Source organism: Crocodylus porosus, unplaced genomic scaffold (assembly GCF_001723895.1).
Source record: "Crocodylus porosus isolate Cpor-Errol unplaced genomic scaffold, CroPor_comp1, whole genome shotgun sequence".
NCBI classification, from domain to species: domain Eukaryota; kingdom Metazoa; phylum Chordata; order Crocodylia; family Crocodylidae; genus Crocodylus; species Crocodylus porosus.
This window is the reverse complement of record NW_017728909.1, coordinates 50,696,837-50,708,556: the sequence shown is the minus strand read 5'-3', so window position 1 is coordinate 50,708,556 and position 11,720 is coordinate 50,696,837. Positions and strand designations below refer to the sequence as shown.

Here is an 11,720-nt window from a genome sequence, read left to right as displayed (position 1 = left end):
TGTACCAAAGGATTATTCTGGGTGATATCTTTTATTGGACCAATGGTATAATGGTATGGTCGGTATAAACATAGGTAAGCTTTCATATATCAAAGTACCCTTCATCAGGCCTCTCAGGCAGAAGCAGACACAGTTGAACTAAACAGCAGATGGAACAAAAGTTTTGGTATCCATTATCAGGGATCCTGGTTTTCTCTGTTTGAAAATTGCAAAGTCTCTGATTTAAGACCCTCAAAACTGTGATTAAAATGAAATATCACTATATACATATACCTTTTTACCACTATACAGTTATATAGCTTTCCTAGTGGTTTGCCATGATCGTATAGTGGTTAGTACTCTGTGTTGTGGCCACAGCAACCTCGGTTCGAATCCGAGTCATGGCAAGAGAGGAGAGGGTTCATTTTACCTTCAAAAGGAAACTGGACTCCCACCTTGCTGGGATTACTTGACTCCAGCAATTTTTCCTGCCTAGAGCAGGGGGCTGGACTTGATGCTCTCATGAGGTCCCTTCCAGGCGTAAACTTCTGTGAATCTGTGAATATATATGTATGTACCAACCGAACATAATCTTTTATTGATATATTTACAATTTTAAATCAATTTGGAAGCCTATCAATGCCTCAATCACTATAATAAAATAAATTCTAAGTACCTATAAATTTTGGTATTTGATTTTGGGTTTATCATGGAAAATTAGAGCTTCCCCTGCCCCCCTTCGCTTACCAGGACACAGGTCCAGGCCCCTCACTCCCACATCCCAGCCCTGCCAAGACCTTGGTGGTCTCCAACTGCCAAGGGGTGGTGGACCCAGGTCCACCGCCCCTTGACCCCTGCAGCAGTGCCTGAGCCCTAGCTGCTTTCCATGGGAGGTGGCAGCTGCTGCAGTGGAGTGAAGCCCAGCTCCCCCTCCCCCATGGGTAGCATGGCCAGAGCCAAGCCAATGGGGGTGGGGGGACAGTATTGGCTGCCTGTTGTCAGCTTAGAGCTCCCCCCAGGGCCTCTGAGGCCCATCTGCAGTGGCAAGGAACCTCTCCTGCTCTGCTCTACAGAGGTCCCAGGGGGAGGGTAGCAAGGTAGGGAGCCCAAAGTCTGCAATGGGCAGTCCGCCTCCACCCCACACACAGATCTGGGGGGCACACACCCCTAGCCCGCTCTCCCCTAGGAGTGTGCTCAGTGGTGGGGAGCCAGCCCCACCCACTCCTTCCCCCCAGGTGTGCTGCTCACATTTCTGCCCTGCTCCCCGCCTGGGCCCTGCATTCCAGGCCCAGGCCCCAAGCCCCATACACTGCCCTGGCTGGGCAGTGGCAACAGCCCCAGCCCCAGCACTAACCAACTCCCTCCCTGCATCCATCCCTATGAGGGCCTCAATCCCCCTTTCCCCACCCTTGCCACCAGTCTTACCTGTGGGAGCTGCTTTCCATGTGCATGTGTGAGTGTGCGCATGCATGTGGCGCCCCTGCCTGACCACTCTTCTCCCATTCCCCCCAGCCCCTTGCACGCTGCAATTTTGCCAGCCTGCAGAGAGTTTTGTAAAAGTAGAAAATCTGCATGTCTTTCTGTTAAAATGAAAAATCAGCTGGTTTTTTCCAGTTAAAGGGAAAACCTTAATTTTTTTTCCATTTTCTTGGGGGAAACGGAAAGCATGGATCCCTGTGAAGTGTAGAGGTTAGCAAGTATCAAGAAGATTATAAAGGACCATAAAGTCATTACCTATGTTAAGTCCCTGGTTCTTAGTGTCCAACAAACTAATGAATTTTTGTTGCCAGTTCTTCTTGTACAGGTGTTGGGGAGATCTCCTATGAGCACTAAAACTATAAGATCAGACGGGGAGTGATTTTTCTGTGAAAAAAATGTTCTCCTGTGTTCTAGTATCTCTGTCCTTTATCTTTTTTTTTGGTGGTTATTCACCCTGGGGCATAGTTTTGCTTTGGTTTAATCCACATCATTTCCATGAGGGCATTTGGTGCAGAAGTGCTGGGAATATTTTTCTCAAGATCTGGTCCTTTTCATGTACGGGCTGTAGTTGTTTAATGATCCTTTCCATAGGTTGAGGTAGTTGACAACAAGGGTGTGCAGTTACTGGGGGATTTTTCTTGTATTGTAATAGGTTGTTGTAGGGTATCTGGGTGGCTCTTTCAAAGATAAGGTCTTTCTCCGCTGGAGGGTCCTTGCTGGGTAAAGGCAATTTGCAGTTTGGCAAGATGATTGTCAGGAGTGTTCTCAGAGCAGATGTGGTATTCTGTGCATAGCTGTTTCCAGGGTGCTGTCTCAGATGTAGATGGCAGTCTAGAAAGTTGATGTTAGTGCAGAATATCCAGAAAGAACGTGACCGAAGGGCACAAGCTGTTAAACTTACTGTGGAAGTCAGTAAGCATGTCCAGGTATCTTAGTGCAGATGATGAAAATGCTATCTATATTATGCAGGTATAGGGCAGGCTTGGTGGCATAATTTGCTAAAAGTGTCTTTTCCTGGTGGTTTATGAAGAGGCTGGCAAATTGGAAAGCCATTCTTGTGCCCATGGTTTGGAGGAAATGTTGAAAGCTTGCCTATACCAACCATACAGTTCGTCCAATAAAAAATATCACTCACAGGAATTCTTGCCTTTCTCAGATCTCCTGGACCAGATGTGGCCCACAGAGTCATCGCATCTGGTCTGTGGAGCTCCTCACGGGTTGGGGAATTTGACAGAGGGGAACAGTGGCCATTAATACGGTCACCCTGCCAAATTCCCAAACCCTGAGCCCTGCGTCGGAACCAGGCCACACCGCCTTCTCCCGGCAGGGCCATGTGGGGGCTGGGCCCCCCCCAGCATGGCCAGATGGCGGCTGCTGTGCCAGCCCCAGGCGCTGGGCTGGAACCACCATCCAGCCCACACTTGGACTGGCGCACTCCCATCTGGCCCACCAGGGAACCAGGTTGTCCTGGGCCATCGCAGCAACATCACTTCACCACTACCAAGACTTGTAGGGACAATTGTATACAATACTGTACACAGTAGCACTGCTAAAAAAGTTGACCCAAGTGACATACTGGGGGTTAAAATTACAAAAGGTTATAACTTGGTCTCCTGGCAGGGCGGGGGGGGAGGGAGGGTCAGCATGCACTTGCTATGGGGCAGCTGTTAAACCCAGCAGAGACTGAGGGATGAGCTGCAACACTCCTTTTTAAAACAGTGTTTTACCAAACCATGTGAAGTAAGAGATGCAGTAGGAGGACCAGACACCTGTTCGCTCTCACTTTAGGCAGTTGTCTTGAGGGCTCTCATTCCCCGGGGTCGATGATGGATCCCAAGTCTTGTGCAAAGAGGGACACTGCAAAGCCACCTAGTTTACAAGCTAAACCTTTAACAATGTTGCCAAGCCAAGTATTCAAAGGTTAAGCAATGCAATGCAGACCCAGGCCACCCGGTACTTCGTGGCAGTCCTGAATTGCAGAACCACCTCCATCTCTCCTACACAGCCCGAGACTCAGCAGTGCCCACATAAAAGACCAGCATTTCAACGCTGCTGGGCTGAGCCCTGCTTGTGAAGGTGTGACCCTGCCGCGTTTGCCAGGGGCTAGTCAGGCGCCGCCTCAATCCCGGATTATCCGCTCCGGGCCGGTCTCCCGCGGCTCCGCTCCAGCGCGCAGGTCCCCAACCGTTCAGGGCCCCCGGGGCGAGGCTGCCCGCCCTCACGCAGCAGGGGGACAGCCAAGGCGCAGGAAAACAACGGCAAAAAAACATCCAGCACTTCGGAGCGCGCGCCGGGCCCTACCCCTGCAGCCCGCGCGGCTCGCTCCGAGGGGGCGGGCCCAGCTGTGGCGCCCCGCCCCGCCCCCCTGTGTGGGCGCAGCCCAGCACCCGGCTCAAAAAGCGGCGCTGCGCCGGCGCGCGCGGGAGCAGCCGCCGGCGGACGCTGCGGAGGGTGAGGCGCGGGGAGCTGGGCTGCGGGGTGGTGCGGCGCATCTTGCTCCCGGCCCGGCCTGGCCGCCTCCTGTCGCCAGCCGAAGACTTCCGGCCGGGGGGGGGGCAGTTCTCGGGGCCGCGTTTGGACAAGTTGTGGGGTGTAAGATGTTGCCTTGCCTGACGCTATCCTGTCTGACGCTATCCCGTCCTCCTGGGAAATCCTTGCCTCTCCTGTCACTTCTGAGTTGTCACAGCCCCAGCATCGCTCCTGCTCCCCTCATGGTCCTGGTCTCCTTGCCCACCGCATCAGTCTGCCTCTTAAGACTCCTCCTCTCCAGCTGCGTGTCCTGATTTCCCATTTTCCTCCCTGCAGGTCCTGGTTTGATTTTGATGATCTCTTTCCGCAGCTTCCAGCTCACAGCCTCCTCCTTCCCCAGCTGTCTCATCCAGCCTGTTTCCCCCCTTCCCACCTGTATGCTCTTTTGGCCCAACATGACCTCCCTGCAGCTCTCAGCCCTGGCTCTTTGCCCCATTACGTGAATTTCCCTGCTTGCCTATCAGTCTCCTTTCCCCAGCTTCTTGCCCCAGTCCTTCCTTTCTCTTCTGCTTCATGTTTCTTGGGTACTTTCTTCCCCCAGACTAATCAGGCATTGAAAGCCCAGAAGCAACTGCAGTTCTCCCTGCTCTAATTTCAGGTGACTAGTCCCAGCCTGGCCCCCAAGAGCTGCAGGGAAAGTTCAGTTGTGCTGTTGAATCCCGAGTTGGTGCACACACAGCTGCTCTTCAGGAATGTGCAGTCCAGTCACGCACAGGAGTGGTGAGGGCACGGAGCATGGGGATGCTGGGGTGAAATCTGTGAAGACCTGTGGCAAAAGCCTAGCAAGTCTCTGAGCATATGTGAGCTGGGATTCCTGCCCCTTCTCCCCCAAAGAAGAGCTGTTACTTGGCTACAACTGGGTGAGTTTTTCACAGCATCAGCAAAAAAACACATCCCTGATGCACAAGTCAAACTTCAAGTCCCTGCTCTAAGGGAGGGAAGCACCCAAGCTTGTTATTTTGTCTTTCTTTTCTTAGAAGGAGCTGGAGGCAGAACACCTGATAATTTAAAAAAAACAAAAAAAACCCCAACCCAAAAAACTCAAATGTTTGAAAACGGGAAGCATTAAACAACATTGAGTGACAGGTTGCATTACCAGCTCTATCTTTAATGTATGTTAAAGCTTCTCGTGATCTCTTGCTGTCCAGCAGAAATCTTTCAAGGCTTTTTTGGTAAAATGTTCACCAACTCTTGCTTCTTTCAACTGGTGCTCAGTCAAGATAGTAAGTTGGTGTTTGCCTCCAGTAAAAGCAGTTGCCATCTTGCTTTAAGGGAGCTCTAAAGCCTGGCTTTCCTTGGGGAAGTGGCCATAGTCACCATGGTGAAAGAGTGGGAGCAAAGAAGAGGACGAGGAAAACATAGGTAGGTAAGGACTATGGGACAGCACAGAGAGGCAAAATATGAGCTGACCAGGAAACCACATCTGGTCAAGACAGGAAGGGAAATAGAACTGGTTTAGAGGGAGAAGAGGAGGAGGGAGAGCACAGCAGCACAGTTCTCCTAGTCTAGTGTGTTAGGTTGACAAATGTGATGGACTTGAAAAGGAACAACCAGTGGGAGGCTCTTGCTGTATGGATTTAGTATCAGATTTTTGGACATAAAATAGTTGCATGTAGATCAGGGATAGACCGCGCTCCAAAAAAACCTGAAAACTGGGGAGGGGGGGCAAGAAGGGGAGAGAATCAAAAAAATAAATAAAACCAAAGAAACAGTTTGGTTTGGGTTACTCTTGACTAATGATTAGAAGTGACTGCTATAGTCATAATCACTAATATATTAGAAGCTTTTTCAAATCCTGAATAAGGCAATGCCTCGGTCCTGGAATTGAATCAGCAGGCTAGGACTCTGCTACCCATCCAGATGCCACAGCAGGAATGGAACCTAACCTGGGAAGAATGATCCAACACAGAAGTGTTGTCAACACTGCTATCCCAAGCTGTATGACAGTATGAGAAGCTCAGCTTTCACTTGCACAGGGAAGAGTGCATTTCTAACCTTCATGGTTTCAAAGGAGAGCTTGAGAATACGAACTCTAAATGTTCAAAAATCAGAAGGCAAACAGAACCCAAAATTTATTATTTTCATCTCATTTGGGTTTGATTTGGGAGTGACTCGGGCTGGCAATAATGAAAAGCATTTTCATTGACAAAGAAGTAAAGATAAGAAAACTGGAATTTATTTCTTGTTCCCAGGTACCTGGCTGGGCTTGGGGTACTATTCCATTTTAATTCTATTGTCTATGCTAAGGTTGTAACCATGCTTCTTTCTTGAGTTGTATTTTGATTTCCATGTCTCCTCTAGCCTAACCTCTTCTTCCCACTTCCAGTTTTATTCTAACAGTTGTTGGCTTGAAAATGGCTTGACCAAGCAGAGACAGAGGAGAACATGAAAAGGAAGCACTTAAACATAGGTGAAGCTATTGGCATCTGATCTTGTGGCAATGCTGTCAGGCATGCAATCAGCTATGGGCTTATTGCTTCTTATTTTATTCCAAGTATTCTTTCAGTGGGACTCTTAAAGAGAGGAGTTCAGTCATGCACTGGCTTTACTATTAAAATTTGGTGGTAGCCTAAGTAAAATTAGTCATTTTGGATTTTGCAGCACAAAACATGGGTCTTTCATCTTCAAAGCCACAACAAACTGTTCTGAATATTCCTTCTTTTGTGGTACTGAAAGAATTAAGAAAATATGCACGTTTCCTTTTCAAATGCATGTTTCGGTAAAATCTCCCTAGTACAAGGAGAATGCAATATATTGTTTATACTAGTGAAATAAAACTCTAGATTTTTTTTAAAATGTTCCAGATTTGAATTATATGTTTTAACTTTTGTTTTACTTCAGCTGTATTTATTTATTTATTTATTTTGTCAGAGCAAGATTGAGAGAATTAGGACAAATACTCTATCCTAATTCTAATGACATGGTACCATAATTGCTAACACAGAGTGCCTTGATAGAAGAAAGTTTGACACAACTTAGCCATTGTTGTTATTAGCTGAGCTTGGGAACTCCTTACTCAACCGGATGGCATTTCTCTTCGTAACAGTAACTTCTGAACACTGTATACTGTCCATTCTTCTAGGCATTCATGGGTAGAATTCACTAACTTTTTGTTTAGTTGGGAGGGAGGGAGAGGGAGAGGGAGAGGGAGAGGACCAGAAAACTTGAAGTGAAGGGGAAATGCAGGACAAAGGGAGCTCCTGGCATCTGGTTAGCAGACACAGCTTTAAGCACGTGTCTAATTGTCTACAGATCAAAGGATTAGTTAATGGCATTAATTTTCACCTGCCATCAGAACCTTGCTCTCATCTCTTTCCTGTCTTCCCAATAAAATTTAACAGGTTGACACCCTGCATGACGTATTTCCCAGACAGAACAAAAAATACTGGTGAGGAAAGGGCAGGGACTTGCAAACTGACTCTGAGGGGTGATGGGGGGGGGATCTTGGCTTGTGTGCAGATACAGAGTTCTTGACATTCAGTACAGAGGGTCAGAGATCTAGACATGGAGGGGGGATAGAAGGTGGCATGGAAAAAATGGTTGAGCTCAATCTCTCTCTCTCTCTCTCTTAGAAACTATGAATTCTATCCTGTCCCCAAGACATGCTAAGGTGAGGAAAAATTTTTAAAAGTTCATTCTGCCTTTGAACTTTTTCAGTTTATTTCACAGATAGCCTGAATCCTTGGCTCCATCACAGCACCTTAGCAAGTGCTCCACTAGTACAAAACAAAGAGTGTGTTTTTGCTGTACAGCACAGTCATCACAGAGATGCCCGAATTAGCTTTAAACCTTGGGAGCTCTGCATGGATGAACCTCTCCTGCTGAAAAGCAGTTGTGTGGAGCTCAATTCTACCATGGCTAAACTGTTTCCAGTACCCAAAGACGAGTCTAGTACAGTACAGTGCAGTGTATATGTACCCAAAGTCGCATAGTAAATTTGCATCCAGCTGTTTTTAGTACACCTGTCATTTTTTGAATAATGCATGCCAAGATGGTGGTTATAGGTTTTCCACAACACTTTCCCTTTTTACTGTTATTCATAGCACTATATTTTCAGTCTCCACTTTGAAACTTGACCCATGGCTATTAGAATCCTCAGTGCAAAGAAATGCAGGACACTTGAATAATCATAAAACAATGTAATAGGGTGTACTTGTATGGTAGCAGTTTCCTTGAAGAAGGATGGCTTGGCAGAGTGGAGGAGGACCTTAATCCATAATTTTTTCAGTAATAGAACCATCATCTTAAACCTCCTGATGTACTAAAAGTACTCCTGGCTCTGTCTGAGTTTAGGTATCAAAGTCTTTCATTCAAATTTGCCAAAATGTTCCTCAAAAGCATGTCCTGCAGTAGTTTTTTTCCAAGTCATGGTATCCATAGTCACCGTTTCTCAAGGAAAGTTTTAGATGTTGTACCACTATGATCCATGGTTAAGTTGTGTAGGCTATTTTTAACAGAGAATTGAGCATGTACAGGGTCAGGAAAAAGTGGTATTGGACTTAATAGCAGTGCATAAATGATCTAGTAATCAAATAGGAATGTATTTGTATTTGCTGAATTTCTCCATTTTATTTGGTATCTCAGAGTTCGCCAATGGGTTTTGCTCCTCCCAGCATGCTGCAAATGGAGCAGAACCATCTGCCCCTCCCTTAGGTGCTTTGGGAGCCTATAGGGCAGATGGGACCAGGTGTGTGTTTTCTTGCTTTGTTTTGCTTTTCTTTGTAAGGAGACATCCCTCAAAGGTACACAACTAAACTTGTCCTTTAATTGTATGGTTGTATAACTCGGGGGGTGGATTACAGCTGCAGTGCATTTCTCTTGTATGACAATGAGGAGTGATTCATCTTTTCTCTTGTGAGTTGTGTTCACTTCTGTGAGTCTCTATTCAGCCATATATCTTCAAAAAGATACGTTTCTGTTTAGGAATAAACTGGTTGATGCAGTTACCTACATAACTATCTTCTTGTTCACAGGTCTGCTGAGGGTTCTACCGTTCTGAACACTGACCAGAAGAATATAGATTTTTTTTTTGCCCGCTTGAAGAGACTGTTCTTATAATGTATCCTGTTGCTGTTCCTGTGCCTTGTGGAGAAGAAAATAAGTGACACTGTAGGAAATTTTTTTCATTTCTGTTTTCGGAGTTGTATTGCTCTGTGCTGGATTTCTGCTTTTAGTCTTTATTTTCCAGTCCTGCCCATCTGAAACCTCCAGTGACTCTAATGCAGGACTGAAGGCTATTGGGCTTGTTCTTGCTGTAGCTGGACTAGCTTGTGCCTTGCTGGCACGATCAAGAGAGAAGTTTCACCTGAGACAGGCAGTTGCAAAATGCACAGGTGCTCAGCCTAACTTCCTCTCAAAGGAGCTGTCAGTCTGCCCACCTCCTTATCTTTGGATTTTTGGTTTTAACTAGTGGAATACTAATTGGTATCCTGGGCACTTGGGTTCCTAGTTGTAACCCAGAATGGCAGCACCTGCAACTTAATCAAACCATTGCTTCTGAAGTTGGCCACCAGGGCTGTGGATTTCTGTCTCCCCAAATCATGGGCCCTTTTCTGGTGCTGACTGGATTATGTTTGCTTGTAAGCTTACACTAAAAGGAAACAGAATTTAAATCTTTGCCAAGAATCCTCTGAAAGTGAAGAACAGCCTCAGAGTCTCGAAACATTCCAGGCTACTGCAGGTGAGTGAGTGATAGATTTGAATCTGTTTTAAGTTGCACATTCTGGGAGAGTTGTATTTGCAGCCAGTAACATCAGAATAGTTCAAATATGTGATTTATTGTGCATGTACTTTTATGAAGGAGATGTGCAAATATGTTATTGTAACACAGCCGAGACTTGCAGGTTACAAGAAGGGTCCACATTAAAGTTGAATGTATTTTTTTTCTTCATAGATAATGCTGTAATGGCATTGCCACCCCCACCTTATTTTATTGAGACTCAATCACTAACCATAGCTGACAGATGGACCACTCATCACCAGGGTATAAATGAAAATCCTCCATCATACCACAGTCTTTTTAATAATAGGTGAGAATTTTCACGTTTTATTTTAATAATTCCAAGATGTTTTAAACCTTTTCCTAATATTTTTACCTTGATTTCTGTTGTTGCATTAGGATCTCACTCCCCTGATGGGCTAGACTCAAATTCACACTGATAATTCTCTGTCAGCTGTTGGCGGGAAGGCTTTCATATATTGAGTACAACAATCAGGCTCAGATTCTACTGGCTAAAGAAAAGGGATTGGATGACTGGGTTCAGTTCTTGCCCCTGTCAGAGACTTGTGTGAACTTGGACAATAAATGTGACCCCTCTTTGCATCCTTTCTTTAGCTTTCATATGAGTGTATTACTATGTTTTTACTAGCTTTACAAAGTATGAAGCATATGGTTCATAAGTTACTTTTCACTTAAGGAATTCAAAGTACTGATTTCAGGGATGCAGTTCTAGGACTTAGAAATGTCTCTTAAGGAAAGTGGGGTAGAAAGTGAGTTGGAAGAGAAGGTGGGGCAAAAGGTTAGAGGAAGGGGTGATAGAGTGGGAGAGAGCAATCCAAAGCTGCTTTGGGCCCTATGAGTAGTTGCACCAGCCTGTAATTGCTTGTCTCAGAGGTGAGGAGGGAATGGCATAATGCAGAACTGGCCACACTTGCTCTCCACAAGCTGTATATTTCCACTAAACAAAGGGAAATTACAGCTGTTTTTTTTAGGATTCTATGCAACTTCTATGCGCTTCTGAAGTGTTTTGTGAACAAGCTCCAACGTAAGCCAGAATCTGATGTGGAGAGTCAAATCATATTCCTTTTATACATTGCTTCAGGGTTGTGTATCAAATCAAATGGGAGTTGACTCAGAGTAGAAATGATGCTGGACTATACTAATGTGTAATGCATTGTCTCTTACAGAGCACAGTTTGAAGGCATTAAAAAAACTATTGCTGTTGGAGAACATGAATCAATATACACAATTTCTAGAAGCTGTTTACTTCCAGGTATTTTACGTATGCTCTATCTTTCATCTGAACTACCTCCAAGTCATGAAGAAAAAGCATTAACAATAAAATAATGAATATTTCTGACCATGCTTCTCATCTGTATCTTTAACTTCTTCCACACGCAGGGCTGTGAGCTAAAATTTAATTCCTATAAGACATGGTACACTTCAGGTTTTATTTTTTTTATGTAATTATCTTTTTTGTAATAGACATTTTGTCTTGATTTGTGTTTTTAAGAAATGAACTTGTATTTAGAGAAATGCTATGTAAATCTAAGCAGTTAGACTAGTAGTTCTTGAATATAGTTAATAACAAATGTTAAATATTTATCCTGGTCTATTTATGGCTCTAAGGTCTGTACTTTACTTTATTTTCTTTTTGCTGAAGACAAACTGCAACAGAGCACTATTGTTTTGCCTGTTTTCATCTAATCATACTGTGCTGCAAAGTAAATGATTAAAAAGTTTTTATAAAGATTATATGACTCACTCGAAAATACTTAGAATCATAGGAAAATGTAGGTCTTGAAGGAACAAACAGAATTTATTAGCCTAACATCTTTCTAAATGCTGGATTCTCTCTGTTTAAACTACCCCAGCCAACCTCCTGCTCAAAGCAGGACCATCTCCAACTAGATCTTCCTAGCTGAGGCTGTTTCTAGCCATGTCTTAAAAAGGTTCAAGGACAGATTCTGAATCCCCTCTGGGTTTCTTGTTCCAGTAATTTACTACCCTCCTA

At 45.0% G+C, this 11,720-nt stretch overlaps 1 protein-coding gene and 1 non-coding gene across 2 annotated transcripts; both read left to right on the top strand.

Moving 5' to 3' along the window:
* Window positions 1-314: 314 nt before the first annotated feature.
* Window positions 315-386, top strand: TRNAH-GUG. The gene has a single exon. It is a non-coding gene; the product is annotated as a tRNA-His (tRNA).
* A 1,990-nt stretch (window positions 387-2,376) lies between these two features.
* Window positions 2,377-11,459, top strand: TMEM171 (transmembrane protein 171). Its single transcript, XM_019531707.1, is given in 6 exon segments — window positions 2,377-2,427; window positions 9,101-9,342; window positions 9,344-9,568; window positions 9,570-9,667; window positions 9,881-10,016; window positions 10,894-11,459. Coding segments are annotated over 6 exon segments (912 nt in total). The 3' UTR covers window positions 11,054-11,459.
* The last annotated feature ends 261 nt before the right edge of the window (window positions 11,460-11,720 follow it).